At 46.0% G+C, this 21,896-nt stretch overlaps 1 protein-coding gene across 2 annotated transcripts; it reads right to left on the bottom strand.

The window, feature by feature from the left end:
- Positions 1-832: 832 nt before the first annotated feature.
- Positions 833-20,604, bottom strand: Ammecr1l (AMMECR1 like). Of its 2 annotated transcripts, none has more exons than XM_051163278.1 (8): positions 20,171-20,604; positions 18,457-18,567; positions 11,417-11,861; positions 8,574-8,684; positions 8,169-8,283; positions 6,778-6,868; positions 3,535-3,631; positions 833-1,838 (listed from the first exon to the last, which is right to left on the bottom strand). In XM_051163278.1, exons 3-8 carry the CDS (start codon positions 11,821-11,823, stop codon positions 1,727-1,729), a joined length of 933 nt encoding a protein of 310 aa, XP_051019235.1. In that variant the 5' UTR covers positions 11,824-11,861; positions 18,457-18,567; positions 20,171-20,604; the 3' UTR covers positions 833-1,726. The 2 variants fall into 2 exon arrangements, with proteins under 2 accessions (XP_051019235.1, XP_051019236.1); XM_051163279.1 differs by lacking the exon at positions 20,171-20,604 and adding an exon at positions 19,189-19,620.
- Positions 20,605-21,896: the final 1,292 nt, after the last annotated feature.

Here is a 21,896-nt window from a genome sequence, read left to right as displayed (position 1 = left end):
CTTCGTCTTCGTGTGTGTGAAGGAACCCAGCCTGCAGTAAGGGGCCATGCCCTGGGCAGTCCAGTGTCAACAGCACCTCCCTCGTCCATCCCAGGGCCTTGATCACTACTGCTACCTTTCTGCTCCGTTAAAAACAACACAAAATTAAAAAGCCTCCCAGGAACTTGAGGGTGCTGCCTAGAATAGTACATAGGAAGTACTCCTACTTCCCTTCTTCCTCCATTCCTGGCAGAAGAAACTCAGATGATCTTTTGACTTGAAATGTATGCCCGTTTTGGAAAGCCACATCAGTTCTGAAAAATAAATCAAAACATGTGTTCACTGAGTTGAGGCCTGTCTGCCTCATGGGTTCTCTATGACCGCTGCTGAGAACCCACGCGTCATCTCCAGGAGCCTTTCTTCCAGCTGGCCATCTCTTCCTCTGAGCTGCCTGAGCAGTGCCCTTGAGACAGAGCTTTCAGAGCCCTCCCTAGTCTCCTAGCAGCCACCGAGTGAGTGAGAAGAGTCTGCTGACAGCGACTTTGGAATGAGTGAAGGTGGGAAAGGGAATGTCAGGAGGCTAAACGAGCGACACGCGCAGCCTGGGCGTTTGCACTGGTGGTGAAGAGTCCCAGTATGGTGGGCAAGTGGCAGGTTCGCCTTGCTTTATTACACAGCTTTGTTCTAGAGTCCTACAAAGGACTGATATAGCCAAGTCTTCACTTCTGCAGGCAAATCAGAAAAAAAGAACCCGGTACTTAAAGGTCCCTCAGGATGTTTGCCTGTGAAGAAAACCAGCTCCGAGACCCTAGAAGCTCTCCTGTGGCCGCGTGTCCTAAAGCCCAACCCAACCACCTGTCTGTGCTTCTGAGAACCTAGATGCAGCTACATAGGCACTGCTACCAGAAGAGGATTGAGGTAGCCGGGTGGTGAGGAAGAGATCTCTCTTTTCACACCTGCTTATGATGATGACATTAGGACCTCTATGGGCATCTCCATTCCATTCCTCAGCAGGCTATGCCACAGAGCTCTGTTCAACACCAGGAGACTCAATGCAGGAAGAGTATCAGAAAGTCCAGCCGAGAGTCAGGTAAGCTTGAGAACCTTCACAGCTTACTGCACAAAGCAATGCCATCCACAGGACTTCTGATCCTGGTATGGGTCTCTTGTCCAGGACTCACAGGGGCTCGTGGTGCCCACACTCAACCCTAACATGGTGTTCACTTATGAAGCGTGGAGGTTGTGGATCAACTCTTGGTACACAATAAACTGGAAGTTTAAAAAAAGGAATTTAAAACAACCTAAAAGTGGTTCATGTTGGTCTCCGTTGCCCAGACTGCCAGGGGAGTACACCTAATCGGATCTGGTGGGCTGTGGGTGTTGGGGAGGAAGCCTCCATGGATCATCATCAATTCCAGTTTTCAGTTTGTGGCCAACACACATGTGGGAAATCACCAAAGGTCTTCTGAACCCACACAGCCATTCTCACTGGTTATTGGGGAGCCCTGATCCAACAGAATCCCAGACTGAGGAAAGGCTGATATAAGGCTTGGGCCCCTCATATTCTGTTGCATTCAAATTACCCCACACCCTCCAGTCAGCAGGAGGCAGGCTTGGCAACGGAAGCTAGCATCATAAAATGGTGCAGTAATAGAAGTAACTGGACCAGGAAGAGGAGGCATCTGCTCCAATGATGTCATAGCCATTGGTGGCCACAGGGGGGTGGGACTGGTCATGTAGCCGTGTGTCAGGAGTAATGATTGTAGAGGGGCGGGGCATGAAGAGCGCCATTCTGGAAACAGTGCTGTCGAGAAGCAATATACTCTGCATAACTGATTGTCACCTTCTCACTTCGATACCTGTATAAGGGAGACAGGCAGTGGTATTAGGAACCCCAAACATCTTAGTGTGAAGAGTCACTCAGTAGAGAAAACCAAAAGCTTATCCCACAGTTTCAAAGAATAAAATGGAAGAACAAGAGCAATCTTACTTACAGAAAATGAAAAGACGGCACAAGAAAATGATGCTGTTATTACAAATGAACAAGATGAAAAAGCACAACCACAGTTCACCCCTGAGAATGCATCTCAGCACATCCCACCTCAAAACGCTACATATGCTTATCAACAGGCTGCTGGTAAGCAATCTGCTACCAGAATCTGATGAAGAATTTCAACGTCAAATTACATGGGTGGCAGATTGGAAGATGGCTGCACCAAAACCCAGTGTAAACTGCGTTATCTATGTCCAGGTTATAAATGAGATAAATTTGACAGAAATGCAACCTCAACTTGTAGAAGAGCAACAAACAGTTATAACTAAAAGGGGCATAGATACCTAATTCTGGGTCAAATTCTGATGAAGCAGGTTAATGGATCCTTGGCTATAGGAAGGTCTCAATCCCCAGATGAATATGCCATTATCACGGGGTCATCAGAACAGAATTCATAGCACTTTGGCTTTGCTCTGGAAAGAGCCATGAGTCAGGATGCAAAGCATGGGTGTTACAAACCTATGGAGCCTACTACAGACCACAGGAGCTGGGTGACAATCCTTACCCAGAGCCATCTCTTTCCCACTGTAATCACTCCTCCACTGCAAGGTGATTATTCCTGAATTTTGACAGGGAAATGGCTGTTCAAATAAATTGTAATAGTAATGATGCTTTGTATTTGCAGTGTTTTTTAATTATTATTATTACTATTACTACTACTATAGTTTGGTGCTGGAGATGGAACCCAGGGCCTTGAGCATGCTATGTATTAAGCTCTACTGGTGAGCTGGAATTTAATGCATTCAAAAACACTGGGTTATCTTCCAAACAGACCTGTGAGGCTAGCATACGATGACTCAGCATTTTGTAGATGAGGGTCATAGCAAAGGCCCACCAAGCTAACTTCTCTTTGTTCCCAACATGAGCAGGAAGTGGTACAACCCTGACATCCAGTGAACACCTCCAGTGTTGCCCCGGCCCTTGGCTGGAAACTATACCTTACCTTCAAACCTGAAGTAATTACAATTCAACATCTTACAGACAGGAAACAGTTCAAAGAGATGGACTATCTGGCCCAGATTACATAGCCAATAGAAAACTGAGCCTGGGATACAGACCTAAATCGGTATATGTTCCGTAAACCAGTAAGCTTCCCCTAGAAGTACTCTAACCCAAATGGTGCCCTTTTACTGACTGCAAATCTGTCCTTGACTCTCCTCTATCCCTGCCATCTGCCTGAATGGGGACCAGGAAGAAGCACCTCACAAGTGACTCTGGGATTTACAGTCCTGGAGCCCTTACCTTTTAACTCCAGCCTCCCCTTAGCCCTCAGAAACACATGGGTCTGGCAGGCCTGACCATGCTTGAGTCCTGATAGTCTGGCTATGGAGACAAAGGAGAGCTAGGAAGTGTGCAGTACTGCAGCCATTGCTTCCTCAGCGCTATTTCACACACTCCTTTGGCTTAGGAGTATAAACACTGTTTCCTTCCCCTTCCCACCACAAATATCCTGTATTCAACCCCTAAGAAAGATTAACAAGGAGAACAGCACAGCTGCTTACCTGGTGAGTTTGATTGATTTTCTGAATTCACTGGTAATGGGAGCCTTAAAGCCACCTTTCCTGAGCAAGGAGTCTATTGTCTGGATCTGATCCCAGTCTGAGAACACAAGCCACAATATGGTGAGCACAGTCAAAACCAGGGCAGGAACATGCTCTAGTATAACCAGTGTAGGAGCATACTGGGACAAAGGAAGCACTGGGTCCTGGTCCCACATACTGGAAGCCAATCATCCTGACAGTCCAGTCAGAGACCCTGAGGACATGACATTACAACTCAATGTGCCATGAAGCTGTCCCCAGTTCCCTACTTTGCCATATTTGTAATTTCTTCCCCCTTTGTTTTATTTTACATGCATTGTGTTTTGCCTGTATATATATATATCTGTGTGATGGTGTCAGATCTCGGAATTATAGTTGGGAGCTGCCATGTGGGTGCTGCAAATCGGAACCCTGGTCCTCTGGAGGAGCAGTCAGTGTTCTTAACCTCTGAGCAATCTCTCCAGCCCTTGTTTTTGCTTGAGACAGGGTTTTTTGAGGCAGGGTTTCTGTGTAGCCTTGGCTGTCTTGGACTCATTTTGTAGTCCAGACTGGCCTCGAACACACAGATCTACCTGCATCTGCCTCCTGAGTGCTGGGATTACAGGCAAATGCCACCACCACCCAGCTTGATAGTTCTTACCAGTTATTACCCTGTTATCCAAGTATAATTATTCCGAAGCTCATGTAGTACCCAGGCAGGGTAAAAAGACAAGGTCTCACTACATTGTCTAGGCTTCTTGTTGTTGTTGTTTGCTTGTTTTTTAAGATTTTATTTTACTTTTGCTTTTTCTGTGTATGTGAAAGTTGGAGGTATACACACATGAGGCCAGAATGTGGTATAGATCCCTGAAACTAGGGTTACAAGTGGCGAGCAGCCCATATGGGCGACGGGAACCATGGTTTAAGCCTTCCGCAAGAGCAGTTAGAAGCACTCTACTTTTATTTATTTGTGGGTGGTTTTGGGTTTGTTTGTTTGTTTTTGTTTTTTGTTTTAACAGAGTTTCTCTGTGTAGCCTTGGCTGTCCTAGATTCACTTTGTAGACCAGGCTTGGATTAAATGCATGCACCACTGCTGCCTGGCTATTGTTTGTTTGTTTGGTTCTATTTTATTATTACTATTTCTTAGTGTTCACTGGTGTTTTCCCTGCATGTGTCTATGTGAGGGTGCCAGATACCCTGGACTGTACTTACAGACAATGTGGGTGCTGGGACTTGAACCCATTTCCTCTAGAAGAGCAGCCAGTGTTCTTAAGCACTAAGTTGAGCCATCTCTCTAGCAGCCTCAAGTAATTTCTCACCCTCCTGTGCAGATTAGACTACAGGCCTGTGTCACTATGGGGGGGGGGGGGTTTATTTTACAATTTATTATTTTAAAGTGTGTTTCTCTATGCGTGATGCCCCAAGGTCAGAAGCAAAGGATCCCCTTGGAGATAAAGTTATAAGGCAGACTTGGACCTGGGAATCAAACTTCTGTTCTCTGAGCCGTTTCTCCACCCCAAGAGGAAAATTTAAATTATGTGGCTTTTACTGCCTTGAGCAGTGATAACTGGTGTGACAGAGAACTGATAGCAGTAAGGATTTTTCCTTGGAGACAGGAAGCCTTTCACACTGTGCTGCTGCTTGTGTCCTTGCTGTCTTTTAGACACAGGGTTTTGTTGTGTATGTGCCCCAGCTCAGGCTCAGACTCGAGGGCAGTCTTTTTACTTCAGCCTGAGTGCCAAAGTACTGCTAGGCCACCTCAGTCTTACACTAGGCCCACCTCAATCTTACACTTAAAAAGAAAAAGAAAAGCCAGGCATGATGATGGCATGCACCTGGAATCCCAGCACTCGGGAGACAGAGGCAGGCAGATCTATGTGAATCGAGGCCAGCCTGATCTACAAAGTGAGTCCAGGACAGCCATGGCTACACAGAGAAACCCTGCTTCAAAAAACCAAAACCAAGCCAAACAACAAAATTGAACCCCCAGGGCAGTGGTGGTGCACGCCTTTAATGCCAGCACTCTGGAGGCAGAGGCAGGGGGGATCGCTGTCAGTTCGCAGCTAGCCTGGTCTACAAAGTCCAGGACAGTCAAGGCTACACAGAGAAACCCTGAAAACTAACAAACAATTGAATTCCCTCCTCCTGTTTTCTCAACTTTAACATGGGAGAAACAATCTGATTATTTATTTAACTGACCATGTGAGATTTATGATCTGACCAAGCTGTCTTTAAAACTCATCTTTTTTTCCCAAAAAAATATTTATGTGTATGAGTGCTCTATCTGCATGTACACCTGCATGCCAGAAGAGGGCATCAGATCACATTATAGGTGGTTGTGAGCCACCATGTGGTTGCTGGGAATTGAACTCAGGACCTTTAGAAGAACAGACAGTGCTCTTAACTACTGAGCCATCTCTCCAGCCCAAAACTCATCCTTTTCATGCACACTGCTCTTTGAAAAAGTTTAAACACAACCACAATGAAAACCAACAAGGTGCTTGGTTTTCCAGTACGTAGTTCATTAATATACTTAACTGGATTTTTCTCTATTCCAGGTTCACACCCAACCATTACTGTGTTTCACATATTATTCAAAACCAAACTAATTCCAAGAAAAAAATGGGGTTACATATCATAGAAAGTACAAGAAACAGTTAAAGGAATTCTAGATACTCTCTCAAAGAGAAACTGCGCCTACCCACTTCCTGCCTTTGCTGTCCGCATTCTAAGAGCTCATTAACTACTGAGCTTTTTTATTTGTTGGGCGTCTCTCTATGTAGTCCCGAGTGGTCTTCCAGTCCTAAGTAACCAGGCTGACCTTAAATTCACAGAAATCCATCTGTCTTTTTTCTACAAAGTGCTGGGATTAAAGGCATGTGCCACCACATCTGGCAACTACTAGCTCTTTAAAAGCAGTAGGGAAGATGTATACACTGTGTACAGACTTCACAGCTAAATATATCAGACTTTATAATGAAAGCTAAAACTTGGTCAAGCTAGTTGCTGGTTTTTGCTGTGATAATCAGGGAAGCTTCAAGGGACAAATAAATAGTAAGTAAGAACATTATCCCCCTCCCCACAGGCTCCCAGCATCTATGTCAATTTCCCTTGTCTGACAGGATTTAGAGAAGAACGGCATTCATACTTGGTGGCAGTTGAGCTGGACCTTCTCTCTCCTGCCCTTAGTAGTACCATTCTCTAAGTAGCATCTGTCCAACTCACCTTGTTCCTTAGCAACCTCAGGTAAGTATGTGGCGGTGCGTTTGATGCCTTTCTCATTGATGAATTCAATCCGAATCCCATGGACCCCTACCTACAGAAAAGTACAACATGGCATTTTCTGATTGTAACAATACTTCAGTCACCCACATATAAATCAACATTGTCTCCTGAGCTGCTTGACCCAGGTCTGAGAAAATAATTTTTTACATGACTAATTAATTCTAAAGCATCGAAACCAATGGGAAAGGTCAGATATGTGTGTAGTTGCACCTGAGAATGTGATGGTTGCAGAAATAAATTCTTGAAATGGCATACCTAAATAGCTTAAATAAGCCGGGCATGGTGGCTCACGCCTTTAATCCCAGCACTCGGGAGGCAGAGGCAGGCGGATCGCTGTGAGTTCGAGGCCAGCCTGGTCTACAAAGTAAGTCCAGGATGGTCAACGCTACACAGAGAAACCCTATCTTGAAAAATAAATAAATATAAGCCGGGCGTGGTGGCGCACGCCTTTAATCCCAGCACTCGGGAGGCAGAGGCAGGCGGATCGCTGTGAGTTCGAGGCCAGCCTGGTCTACAAAGCAAGTCCAGGATGGCCAAGGCTACACAGAGAAACCCTGTCTCGAAAAACCAAAAAAAAAAAAAAAAAAGAAAAATAAATAAATAAATAAATAGCTTAAATATTTTACTTCTAGACCAATTCTACTATGTGAAAATGTCAAAAAGTTCATGGTCCTTCAAATTCGGTTCCCTTTGGATTTGGTTTTTGGGTTTTTTGTTTTTTGTTTTGTTTTTTTTTTTAACTTACTATAGCCCAAACTGGTCTGGAATTTGCAATCACCCTCCTTCTACTTCTTGATTGATGATGTTATAAACATGGGCCACCATGCACAGGCGCTTATCTGATTTATTTAATATTATTTTATTATGGGGGGGCATTCAAGGCAGTAGTATTCCTCTGTGTAGCCTTGGCTGTCCTGGTCTGGTTTTGTAGACCAGGCTGTCCTGGCATTCAAGAGATCTACCTGCCTCTGCCTCCTGAGTGATGGGATTAAATGTATGTACCACATACCCAGCATGTCATTATTTCTTAACTAGACATGGAAGGATCTAATGGATCTTACTGAATTAGAACACAGTGGACTGGGAAGAAATAGCAGGCTGGTCTTAAAGTCATAGAGCTCCACTAAGTGTGGGGATTAAAGGCACATGCCACCACACCTGGCTCACAAGAGTGTACTGATTTTCCATTTCTTTTCTATTCCTAGTGGAGAAGTACCTTTCTGTCACTTCCATTCTTAGACCCTCTCTCAATGAAGGAGATACATTACCATGTACTAACCCGAACCCAAATGCAACGAGAGATGCAGAGTTCCAAATGCAGCTGTTCTCACCTCCCAGTCCAGGTAATCACTGGCATCTTCAAAGTTAGTAAGGAGGGAGACAGAACAGAAAAGTTTGGGCAGCTCCTCTCGGGTCAGGGGGGGAAATCGGCTGTCCTTAAGTGCACTAGAGGGGACAGAAAATATAAGTGAGGCTGCCTCCAGTTAGGAGACAACATTGCATGCCACAGAGCCCACAAAGCTGAGTCCTAAGATCTTCTGACAGCATCTAACATTAATGTCAGCATTCATGGTCTTTACAGGAGCTTATGGACAATTTGCCAGGCTGCAGCCCTTACATTTCTTGACTACAAAAAGGGACTGCTCAGATGCTATCAAACATTTTGAAGAAATGGGCTATTCAGCATTTCCAATTCTAGTTAATGTATGTACACTTTCTCCTGTTTGTGTCATTACCTGGTTAACGTGTATTCCCTGAGTCCTGAATGAAGATTCATAGCTGAGAAGGTCCCAATGCAGCCCCGAAGCCGCTTGTCTCGCCCTGTCTTCCAGGTCACAAAGAGAGGACTAAAAAAGCAAAAACAAAGTATTTTCTAGCCCTAGATTAATTGGGGATACATTCCTGCTTGTTTCTGCTATAGCCCTGACTAGAAACACAAAAGCTCCTGAGATAACAGGAAGGGCTCTGTGTAGCCTCTCCTGTGCTCTGTCCTCACAGCTGTCACTCACTTGGATACGCTCTTTTCCTCTTTCTTGCTTTGAGCCCAACTCTTCCTTTTTACATTGCTAGAGACTGTGTCAACATTACCTGGGTGGGCTTGAACTTGAGATATTCTTGCCCTCACTCTCACAGTGCTTGACTTACAGTAGTGCTCTACAGCACCTAGCCATCTCCCCTCCTTCCAGTTTCCCACATCCTCCTCCTTCACACTATTTCAGTGAGCTCCGTCACTGCACTCCCCTAAGCTACAAGCATTCTCTGCAAGAACTTCATTTTTCTCACAATTGGTCTTTTGTTTTGTTTTGTTTGTGCGTCACTGCGGCTGTCCTAGGCTCACTTTGTAGACCACGCTGACCTCAAACTCACATCTGCCTGCCTCTGCCTCCCAAGTGTTGGGATTAAAGGCGTGCATTACCACAATTGTAACTACTGGCAAACTACAAATAGTTCCTGCTCATAGACCTTTCAGAAGAGAAAAAGACCTTCTCAAAAAAGCTCTACTTTAACAGAAATTGCCATTTCTGCTCTTAGGCCCAAATCAGGTTTCATTGTCTCTATCAGATCCATGACAGACTGTCACAGAGTTGCCCCCCTTCCTGAGATCCTTATGTTTCAGATTTCTGATTTAGGGCTGGAGAGATGGCTCAGCCATTAAAGGCTAGGCTTAAAGCAAAAAAAAAAAAAATAGATTTCTGATTTAGTCACTTCTCACAGGCATAAGTTACCCTGACAGTGTTCACTACACAGCACTGGTCAGCCTCAAACTCACAAAGACCCTCCTGCTTCTGCTGGAATTTTAAAGGTGTCACCATTTCTGGCTTATATTTTTCTGTTAAAAAAAAAAAGTTTAAAAAAGGTTTTGTGCTCCTGCATGTAGTGCATGTAGAGGTCAAAGGTATTGGTCTTTGTCTTCTACATTGTTTGAAATAGGAACAGGGTCTCTTTTCTTTGCTGCATACAACAGACTCGATGTTCCACAAACATCTGTGGGTTCTCATGTCTTTACCTCCCCTCTCACTGTAGCACTGAGAATACACACATTCACCATGTCTGATCCTATATGGGTTCTGAGGCTCCTCCCCCCGTGTGGCAAGCACTTTCTTCACTGAGCCATCTTCCAGCCCTTACCTACTATCTCTTTCTTCATTCCAGCAGACAGAGATCCCACCTAGTCCCATTTCCTTCAAATAACATCCTTGCACCATGCCAGTCAAAGCTGTTGTGCCAAACCTACCCAAAACCACTCACAGGTTAAAGGCCCTGAATACAATGACCCCTACCTATACATCTCCTATGCAGGCTGGAATCTGATCTGTTCAGTTGTCAGCTTCTGATCACAGCACCATATATCAAAAATTCCCTGAAATTTTGGTATGGTGGCTTGCCTTAGTCCTAGCGCCAGAGGCAGATGGATCCCAGTGAGTTTGAGGCCAGCCTGGTCTACAACACAGTCCAGGACAGCTAAGGCTACACAGAGAAACCCTGTCACAAACAAAAATAATCTTTTTAAGCAGGAGGTGGTGGTCCACACCTTTAACCCCAGCACTTGGGAGGCAGAGGCAGGTGGATTACTGGGAGTTCAAAGCCAGCCGGGTCTACAGAATAAGTCCAGGACAGGCAAGGCTAAACAGAGAAAATACTGTCTCGAAAAAACAAAAAAACAAAACAAAAATTTAATAAATAATAATAATCTTTTTAGCCAGGCGAGGTGAGGCACACCTTTAATCCCAGCACTTGGGATGCAAAGGCAGGGGGATCTCTGTGAGTTCAAAGCCAGCCTGGTCTACAAAGCAAGTCCAGGCAGCCAGGGCTGTGTAACAGAGAAACTCTGTCTCAAAAAACAAAACAAAAACAAAATCTCCCTAAATAGGCTAGAGAGATGGCTCAGTGGTTAAAGGCTTTGCTGTGTAAGTGTGAGGACTAGAATTTGCATCCTCTGCCTGGAGTTGGTTGGTAGTGCACGCCTTTAATCCCAACACTTGGAAGACAGAGGCAGGCGGATGTTGTGAGTTCAAGGCCAGCGTGGTCTACAAAGTGAGTCTAGGACAGCCAGGGCTATTATGCAAAGAAACCATGTCTTGAAAAACAAAAACAAAAACAAAAAAATAAAGAAGTTGGATCCTCAGAATCCACATTAATCACAATGGGTGTGGAGGGCCATCTATAATTCAGACTTGAGAAGGTGGGGGCAGTAGATTCCTGGCCTTGAGTCTCCACTTGCACAAACACATGCATGCCCCCCTAACTAGTCTACACACATGCATGAAAATGGATAACTTTAGATGTCTTAGGACAACCAAAAGAAGAGTATTTCTTAAATGCATTGTTCTCAATGAATGAGAGCGCCTAGTCTTCAGCTTAACCTTCAGGCACTTCTAATTCACATTTACTTGGATGACAACACTATTGAGGTCCCCAATGGCATGATAATGTGGCTTCTCTAACTACCCTATGCTGTGCTGAACCAACAATAACAAAAATGCCTGTTCCCAGAATCCTTTGGACAGACCCAGTTTAGAGAGTAGCCTAAGAAAATGCTGCCGTGCCCTCCACATTGTCCCATGCCCAATTTACTCACTAGGGGTCATTGGTGAATCTAGGAAGTCGTGGCTGTGGGAAGCCATAGAGGTGACAGTAGAGAACATCAAAGCAGTAGCAGCACATTTCTGCAGTCACCACCAGGTTCTTAGTGGCATTGGCAGTTCCATTGGGCCGGGGGAGAGGGCTCAGGGCTCCAGATGCAGGGTTCATTCGTGTGACAGGAGAGTTTCCAGGTCCCAGAGTTAAGTCCGATACATTTTCCCGCCCACTGCTGCTGTCCACATGCTGGTGGTTTTGAAGAGGTCCTGAACTAGAGCCAGGAACAGTTGTGGACTGGTTGCCGTGACTGTGTGTTCCACTTCCAGACAATTTGGGCTTCTTGACCCCACAACAGCCTGCTGCCAACTTGGGCTCAAGGGGAGGAACGCAACGTCTTTTTCCCATCCTGATTTGGTATTCGTGATCTGGAATGCTGCAGAACCCTATCCAAAAGAGAACAGTTAAGTACTGACTGGAATGATTCAACAACAAAACAAAGTTGCTTGCATGGATCAGTTAAAAGCTGTCAAAGATCAGTAAGATGGCTCAGTGGGTAAAAACATTTCCTGCCAATCCTGAAGACTCTATTTAACCCCTATGACTTACAAGGTGGCTGGACAGAATTGACTATAGCAAGTTGTCTTCCCACCTTGACACACGACACAATGGTTCTTGTTTTCCCCCCTTGCAGAAATGAATAAACTGAAAAGATTTTTTTTAAGCTGTCAATTTTTTTTTCTACCAAAAAATCCAGGTAACATGGTCAAAAAAAGAGACCTCGGGCTGGAGAGATGGCTAAGCGGTTAAGAGTACTGACTTCTTCCAGAGGTTCTGAGTTCAATTCCCAGCAACCACATGGTGCCTTATAAAGTTATATATAGCCACCATGGAGAGAGGCAGGCCTTGAGCAGCACTTCTATCCCAAAATACCATCACGGCCAAAGGGCAGAGTAGCTGAGGACATTTTGTTTATTTTTGGTTTTTCAAGACAGGGTTTCTCTGTTTAATAGCCCAGGCTGTCCTGGTGGTAGTGCACGGCCTGGAATCCCAGCACTTGGGAGGTAGAGGCAGGTGGATCTCTTTTGCGTTTCAGGCCAGTGTGGCTACAGAGCGAGTCCAGGACTGCCAAGGCTACACAGAGAAACCTTGTCTCAAAAAACCAATTTTAAAGGAGCTTAATAATTATCTGCCAAAATAAAGCAAATATTAATTAAACTAAAGATTAAAAAATGTAAAATGAGGGGCTGGAGAGATGGCTCAGAGGTTAAGAGCACTGTCTGTTCTTCCTAAAGGTCCTCAGTGGAATTCCCAGCAACCACATGGTGGCTCACAACCATCTATAATGAGATCTGTGCCCTCTTCTGGTGTGCAGGCAGGCAAAATACTGCATAAATCTTTTTTTTTTTTTAATGTAAAATGAGCTGGGTGTGGTGGTGCACACCTTTACTCCCAGCCCTCAGGAGGCAGAGACAGGTGGATCACTGTGAGTTCAAGGCTACACAGAGAAACCCTGTCTCAACAAACAAAAAACAGAAATGTAAAATGAACCAGGGTACTGATAGAAAATACCTCAGCCACCAACTGTTATCAACATCAATACAAAAAACATTAACAATCATCTGCCAATTATATCAAAACATTATCTCTAGGGACTGTAGGGATGGATAGCTCAGTAATTACCAGCACTGGTTGGTCTTTCAGGACCCAAGTTTAGCAGCTTCCAACCTCCTGTAAGTTCAACTTAGAGCAATCTTTCTGGCCTTTCAGGGTATCTGCACACACATGGCACACAACACACTCTCGTGGTTTGAAGGAGAATTACCCCCACAGAGAGAGTAGAGCATTTAAGTCCACTGCGGGAGTGTCTGATTGTCATGTTCAAGACTCTGGGATCTATTCCTAGTACCACAAAGAGAAACCCCCCAAACAAGTCCTTTATTAAATATTCTGCTACCTCTTCTAAAACCCAACCTGTTCTTCTCCCCAAACATCACCACTACCAATGCTGTGGCCAGGGTAAGCAGTGTGACCAAAGCAAGGGACACTGTGACCTCTAGGCCTTGGCTGGTGCCCTGCAAAGTTTCTGGGCCAAGTTCAAGAGTCAACAGCAGTAATCTTTTCCTACACAACTTCCACAATCAATGCGAACACAGTAGTTTACACTGAAATCCACCAGATGGAGACACTGCCCACGCTTTAACAAGAAGCTGAGGAAGTAGTAGTAGTTGACAATTCAGAATTTCAGGAATATAAGGAATTTCTCTCATATATCTCATCAAGATCTCTTAACCTTGCAAGTGTGAAATAGCTAGGCCTGCCCTCAGTGTTCAAAGGCCCGGCCCCTTCCCCTGTTGTTTGTTGCGGCATCAGCTGATGGGGGAACTGAGTTCAGGGGTTCTCAGAGGAGTATATAAGCTTACATGCTTGAGAGACCCTAACATTATTTTAAAAGCAAAAAATCAAAAACAACAACAAAACCCACAAAAATCTAATGATAGCACACACACAATATACATCAGGCTTGGTGGCACAACCTTCACCGTCAATCTCTACATCAGACCGGCATGTCTGTGAGTCCCAGGGGGGCCAAGCCTATATGGTAGGGCTATGTCTCAAACCAGACCCTGGAAAGATGGTTCAGAAAACTGGCTGCTACACAAGTACAACAGACCTAGCACCTTTACCTCTAGCACTTACATTATAATATGCACACACGTGTGGGCATGCACATGTGCGCACTGGGAATGATGCCTGCAGCCCAATATCTGTTGGAAGGTAGAGACAAGCAGATTCCCAGACCTTGCTAGCCTGCCTCCTAGGTCTCTCGTAAGCTTTAAGTTGAATTGAGTGATCTTATTTAACTGCTGAGCCATCTCTCCAGCCCAGAGTGATCTTGTTTAAAGATAAAGTATTAGCTAGGCATGGTGGTGCATGCCTTTAATCCCAGCATTTGGGAGGCAGAGGCAAGTGGATCTCTGTGAGTTCAAGGCAAGGCTGGCCTGGTCTATAAAGTTGAGTCCATGACAGCCAGGGCTACACAGAGAAACCTTGTCTCAAAAAACAAAAACAACACACACACACAAAAGGGGACAATCTGGACACTTCATTTTAAAAATTAGGTCAACTATTGTATAAACTCTCACTTGGTCCAATTAATCCTGTAAACTGTCGCCTTCACTATGTAGCAGAGACCACTCTGCTTGGCCACAGGAGCCACTAACATGGGCTGACCCAAAGGCTTACTTTGAGTAGATGATACAACTTAACCAGGTGGTAGCACACACCTTTAGTTCCAGCACTCTGCTCTCAAAATATCCCAAATGTGCTCGGGAGAAAGAGGGCAGCCGGATCTCAGATAGTTCGAGGACAGCCTGGCCTACAAATGAGTCCAGGACAGCCAAGGCTACCCAGAGAGACCCTGTCTCAAAAAAATCAAACAAACAAACAAACAAACAAAAGAACACAGGTTCAACTTGGTGGTAGTGGAACAAGCCTTTAGTCCAGCACTTATTCCAATAATCTGGATGTTTTCAGGGGTAAAATCTCTTGGGGGGGGGGGGGGCTCTTGTTTGTCTTAATTTAAAATAAGGCTGATATAAAGCCAGGTATGCTGGCACACGCCTTTAACCCCAGCACTTGGGAGGCAGAGGCAGGCGGCTCTCTGATGCCAGCTTCATCTACAGCACTGCAGCACTCTTTGTGTAACAACCCTGGCTGGCCTGGAACTCACGTTGTAAGCCTAGAACTCACAGATCCACGATGCTAGAACTCACAGATCCACGACGCCCGGCTCAAAGAAATGTTTTAAATGATGGGACTTTTAGTGATCCATTATAGTGTTTGTTTATTTGCGGGGTAGCAATTTGTGATTTCAGAAATCAATACAAATAACTTCTCATAAGCTTGCTAATGTTCATAACTAAGTATCAGGGCTGGTATTCGGACAGGACATGACATGAAGCCGCCCTGGCTGCCATGGGCAAGTGAAGTGGCCTTCCTTTTCCCTGTGTATCTCTTTCAAAAACCCATTACAAAACCACCAGAGAAGCCCCCACCTTCTGAGGACAGAACCTTGGCTTTGAGGTAACAATCTAGCGCCAACCTTGGCTCAAATTCCAACTCTGAGGTCCAAAGTCTGACTGCAAACTCAAGCAAGCAGTAATATCTTTGTGAACCTGCCACCGCACAGGGCTAATTTTTGTTTTTGTGGGTTTTTTGTTTTGAGACAGTCCTGGAACTCACTGTGTAGACTATTCTCAATGGCCAGGCATGGTGGCACACACCCTTAGTCCCAGCACTTGGGAGGCAGAATCAGATGGATCCTTATGGATCCATACAGACCTATGGCTCATTCTAGTGGCTTACATGTTCTGGTCTGGGTAGTTCAACAACGACTTGACACAAAGATCAAGATTATGATGACTGTTCAGTCTCTGAGTCTTGAATTCTTAGCATCTCAATCTGGTACAGGGTACTAAGGAGATGTTGGTATTCAGCCTACACTGGAGTCCTGAAGAAGTCAAGTCAAGAAGGCCAAGAGGGTGGCCAGTGAAGGAATGCCTCAGCAACAGGATAAAGAAGCTTGCCAGTGAGAAGGAGGGCAAACCAGGCACAGTGGCACATGCCTGTAATCCCAGCATTTGGGAGGCAGAGGCAGGCCAGCCTGATCTACAGAGGGAGTTCCAGGTCATCCAAGGCTACACAGAGAAACCCTGCCTTGAAAATAAATAAACAGGGCTGGAGAGATGTCTCAGAGGTTAAGAGCACTGCCTGCTCTTCCAGAGGTCCTGAGTTCAATTCCCAGCACCCACATGGTGGCTTACAACCATCTATAATGAGATCTGGTGCCTGCTTCTGGTGTGCAGGTGTACATACAGGTGCAACACTGCATACATAAAATAAATAAATAAATAAATAAATAAATAAATAAATAAATAGAATAGAATGAGGGCAATCAGGCAAAACCCCAAAGTTTCCCTTATCCCTGTCCTGTTATACAGGTATAGCCTTGATTAAAGGCATGCACCATCTTGCCCAGCCACACAGCTGGCCTGGCAGTGCTTTGGCACATGACCTGTACTAATACAATTCTATAACAGCTACCTTATAGAATAAAAGACCTCAATACTTCTTTGAAAAAAGAAAAGTAATGGCCTCTAAGAAACGAAACGATTTATGATTTCTTTTCCTTCTGTGATAGCAGAAGCCATAAAGAACATTGGAGGTCTCCCACCACTGAGGAGGCAGAAAGAATTTGAAGCTAGTTGAATTACAAAGTGAGACCTTGTCTCAAAAAAGAATAAAGCCAGTTGCAAGTATTTCACACCTTTAATCCTAGCACTCAGGAGGCAGGGACAGGCGTATCTTTATGAGTTCAGGGCTACAATACAGAGTTATACGTCAGCCAAGGGTACATAGAAACCATGTCTCAGGAGAAAAAAAAATCTTCTGAATGAATAAATACTGAGATTATAGAAAAACACCAAAAAAGCACATAGAACATAAACTTTCTTGTTAAATATGCTGTTATAAGGACATTTTGACATATATGGAATGCCAAAGATTTTGTCAATGGGTTCCATTTCAAGCAATAATCACCCAAGAACTATGTTCATGGTTTACATACAGAATCAGTTTTTCAAATCTGTGGTGGCATTCAATAAAATATCATCATAGCAGATTATGTCAAAATGATTCAAAAGCAGCTGGAGACCAACTCCACGTGAAGAGCACTGTTCAGGAACCGCATTAACCTCTGGGTTAGCTAAACTGTCTGCCCAAGCTCACTGTGTGGCCCAAGATGACCTTGAAATTCTTATCTTTTAGACTGACTTCTCAAGCGATAAGATTACTGTTCAGGAACTGCATTACCCTCTGGGTTAGTTAATTTTTGTGTCAAACTCATTATATGGCCCAAGATGACCTTGAATTTCTTATCTTTCAGACTCACTTCTCAACTGGTAAGAAGTAGAGCTGGAGGTTGATCTCAGGTCCTCACACATTCTAGATGAGCACTGTAGAACTGAGGAACATTCCTAATCTCAGAAATCAATTAAAGCAATAATTAAGACCAAGGGGAAGATGGGCATAGGGCACATCTGTAATCCCAGAACTTGGGAAGGCAGATCTCCAGCCTAATCTACAAAGTGAGTCCAAGACAGCCACATAGAGAAACCTTGTCTCAAAACAACAAAACTAACAAAAGACCAAGGGGAAAGAAAGACTTCTTTGGTTGTCTTTAAAAAGTGGCTGGGCCGCTGGGAGGCAGAGGCAGGTGGATCTCTGAGAGTTGAGGCCAGCCTGGTCTACAAAGTGAGTCTAGGCCAGCTAAGGCTACACAGAGAAACCCTGTCTCAAACAAACAAAAAGGCTGGGCGTGGTGGCGCATGCCTTTAATCCCAGCACTCAATAGGCAGAGGCAGGTAGATCACTGAGTTCCAGGCCAGCCTAGTCTATAAAGTGAGTCCAGGACAGTCAAGGCTACACACAGAAACCCTGTCTTGAAAAACCAAAACAAAAGTGCCTGGGCATGATGGCACACACCTTTAATTGGGGGGCCAGGTTTGGTAACACATGCCTTTAATCCCAGCACTTGGAAGGCAGAAGCAGACAAATCTGAGTTCCGGACCAGCCTAGTCTACAGCATGAATAGGGCTACACAGAGAAATCCCATCTTGAAATGAACAAAATACACACACTCACACAAAACAACAAAAGTAGAGGGCTAGCAAGATGGCTCAGTGGGGAGAGGCAGTTGCCACCAAGCCTGAAGTCCTGAAGGACCCACATCATGAAGAAAACCTGACCCCTTCAACTTGTCTTCTGACCTCACCACATGCACTGTGGTGATATCCATGCACATGTGGGAACACATTAAATATATATAATCTTTGAAAGCATAAGAATTTCAACATTAGGACCACCACACTGAATCGGAGAGAAATACGAATGAGATACAAGTACACCTTAAATCCAGACACAAGCCAAAACCAAAAAAAAAAAAGGTCCCACTTAAGGTATCCCCAAGGTAATACTCACTAAAAGCAGGAAGTTGATAGTCCCAGAAGAAACAGCTACAATAGGAAAGGGAAGCTATTTTGTCTCTGGAATGAATCTTCTTTCTTCCAATTCCATTCCTTCTTCCAATACCTAAGACGGAAATGCCGATGCAATGAACAAAGTCTAGGTAGTGTGGAGGTCTTTGCAAAAGTTACAAAAATGATTGTTTTTCGATACATAGCTTCTCTATGTAGCCCTGGCTGTCCTGGAACTTAGACCAGGCTGGAGTCAAACTCAAGAGAGCCACCCATCTCTGCCTCCCAGGTGCTGGGATTAAAGGTGTACAAGACCACACCGGGCTTTTTACCAGGCTTATTTTAATTTAAGACAAACAAAAGCCAAGAGACTTTACCACTGAAAATATTCTCAGATTACTTGGATACATGCTGGGATTAAGGGCGCACCACCAAGGTCAGGCTCAAAAGTCACAATTTAACAGAGCAATTTCTGAAACAACAACAACAAAACCATCTGGAGCATAAGCTCTCCTTCAAAATATGCTAAATATGAGATAAGTAACAGAAGTCCCACGGAGGATTAAAGGCTGCATTCTACCCCAGTGAAACACACAGTATTAATAACCCCCACAACTCCCCACCACCCCACACACACACACATTAGGGGCAAATCTTGCTCTTTCGCCAGGATCTATCACTTTGAGCTCGCCACAGGTTTCTGTGTACAAACATACTTCCAAGTCTTAAAAATTACCGAACAACATGCTAGGTCCCTGAGGACAAGGCACCTTGTGCCAGGAGGAGATGGTAGGTGTTGCTGGAGCCATTCATTCTTACTCAGTCTTGGCATAAATCGCTTCACAATCTCTTCCCACCTTCCCCACTTGCCCAGTACTACAGAATGTGTGTGCAAAGCCGAGACTCCAGGCCCCACCCACTCAACCCTAAGAGAGGGCAATGAAAGCCGATAGGCCCAAAGGAATAAGTGAGCGAAGAGGAGTCAGATCAGGGCAAGGAATGAAGGGCAAAACACAGAGCTTCGAGGACAGGCATAAAAACCAAAGTTTAAGATGGAGGCATGGTAGCAGGCTAGGGGGATTACGAGTAGATGTTGGACGATGGTGCTGGCGGGGGTGAAAAAGTCCCGAGAGTGAAGAATTAAGCAAGAAAAGGATGAGGCAAGAAGGAAAGAAGAAGCCAGAGTCGGGAGGGATAGAACAGGCAGAAGAAAAAGGTGAAAAGGAGGATGTGGGACAGGAGAGTACAGGGCGCTGGGGGGAGTTGGGGAAACGACAGGGCGACGGGTAGAGCAACTGGGTCCGGGCCGCGGGGGTGGAATCCAGACACCGGCGGGGGAGGGGACGCTGGGTGGGGGCCACCAGGCGGCGCAGGAGACCACCAAACTTTCCACCGACTGTTTCCTGGAGGGAGTTCAGGCACTGAGGCTACAGCTTGCCGACTCGCCTCCTTGGCCGGGGGCGACCGCGGCCACCCAGAACCTGGGCACACGGCCTCACGATCTCGTTGGCCCCCGGCGGGGACAGGCGGCCCAGAGGAGGCCTTGCCCACCCGCGGTGGCCCTCCGTGGGCCCCTCCCCCATGGTGCCCCGGGACCCCTCTTCGGCGCGGCACCTCGAGACCCCACTCTCCAGGGTACTGACCGCCTCCGAGCCGAGCAGGCCTCGAGAAGGCCTGGCAGGAGGAAGGACGGCACAGCCCCCCCTAGAATCTCCCACCTTTTCTCCTGACCCAGACGCGGCCGGAGCAGACGGGACCTCTCGCGCTCTTCCTTCTCTTCCTCCTGCTTCATGGAGCCATGCGCCTGGGTGGAGGCTCCCGAGAAAAAAAGCAGAGTCCCAAGGCGGGTGAGGACGCCCGAAGGAGGCCGGCGGGAGGGCAGAGGAGGAAGCGGCGGGGCGGCGGCGGCGGCCGGGGGAGAACTAGAGGTATTCCCGGGGCGGGAGGAGGACTGAGTCGAGTCGGGACCCGAGTCCTCCTCTATCCCAGCAGCCACCGGAGGCAGTGAGGTAATGGAGGAAGAATGTAGGGAGTCCTCCAGTGGACCAAATGTCCTCCAGCGAGTCAGTGAGAACCATAGAGATCCCGGAGCTCTGGAAGTACCGCCCACCAGTCACGTGGCCTTAGTCCGCACATTTTTGTGATTGGCTCTGGTTAACGTATAGGCAACTGCTTTCCATTTGTGGGGGCCGAGTCTCAGGCAGATGGTAGTGAGAGAGACTCCCCGGGAAGACCTGGAACCTACTGGGGCCCCCTTTGCAGGCGCGGAGCTCACTCAGTCCGGCCCACCGATGTCAGTGTTTGACGGGCCACCCTAGCCAGGCCACGGCGCAGAGCACGCCGGGAATTGTAGTTCTGGCCGGGCGACGGCATTGTCCTGGAGGCTGGCAGGTGCCACTAGAAGCTGCCACCCCCAGGGAGCTCCGGCCTTATCCTAGCAGTCGCCCACGTTAGCAGTGCATTTCGGAGCTGCCAACGGCCTTTCTCCCCATGCGCCCACGCCTACATCACACTACCTGCCCGAAAGCGGCCTGGAAGTAGGCAGCTTAGATCAAGCCAAAGACTGCCAGAACCAGGCCCATGTGAACTGTGCCAGGCTGAATGTCAGACCTTGGCACCTGGCCTCCTTAGCTTCCCGCTGCACTGAAAAAGGGCAGGCTGACTCAGCTCTAGGGGTGGCCCAGGCAGCACTCCTCACGTCTGTAGTTCAGAATCACCAGAAGCCCCAGATGACATCAGCAGAATACACACAGCACAGGATTAGGCTAAAAGGACTGAGGAACTACAGAGCCTGAGTAGGATGGGTTCCTAGCACCCATAAGGAAGCTCACAACTTCCTGAGGCAGGTGGATCTCTGAGCTCGAGACCAGCCTGGTCTACAAAGCAAGTTCCAGGACAGCAACAAAGTGAGCCAGGAGCAGTGGTCCATGCCTGTAATCCCAGCACTCAGGGAGGCAGAGGCCCAGTGGATCTCTGTGAGGCCAGCCTGGTATACAAAGGAAGTCCAGGACAGCAAAGGCCACACAGAGAAACCCTGTCTCGAAAAAAACAAACCAAAGCAAAACAAAAACAGTGGCTCAAGCACATTTGCTTTTCTGTTAAAGTGTGAAAGACATGTTTAACGTGTTTGTCTTGAAAAGACCAAAGAAAAGCTTTAATAATTGTAAGTTATATTTAATAGGGAAGCTTTCCAGCAAAGCCCTTCTGCTCGAGAATACATAATATATGAAAGCGTAATAAATTCTACTAGTGCACACTTAACCTGTGGGAAACAAGACCTGAGGAAACCATGTTTAATGCCTTTTGGACCCACGCTATTAAAGAGAATCCACAAAGATGTCACTGAAGAAGAAAGACACCGCTGTGCCTTATGGAAAGGGAGGTAACTTTTTTTTTTTTTTTAATGTAATCCCTACACTTTTTACAATTCCTATCACAGACTTG

This window comes from Acomys russatus, chromosome 20 (assembly GCF_903995435.1).
Source record: "Acomys russatus chromosome 20, mAcoRus1.1, whole genome shotgun sequence".
NCBI classification, from domain to species: Eukaryota; Metazoa; Chordata; class Mammalia; order Rodentia; family Muridae; genus Acomys; species Acomys russatus.
Note: the sequence above shows the minus strand (reverse complement) of the source record. Positions and strands in the feature narration are given on the sequence as shown.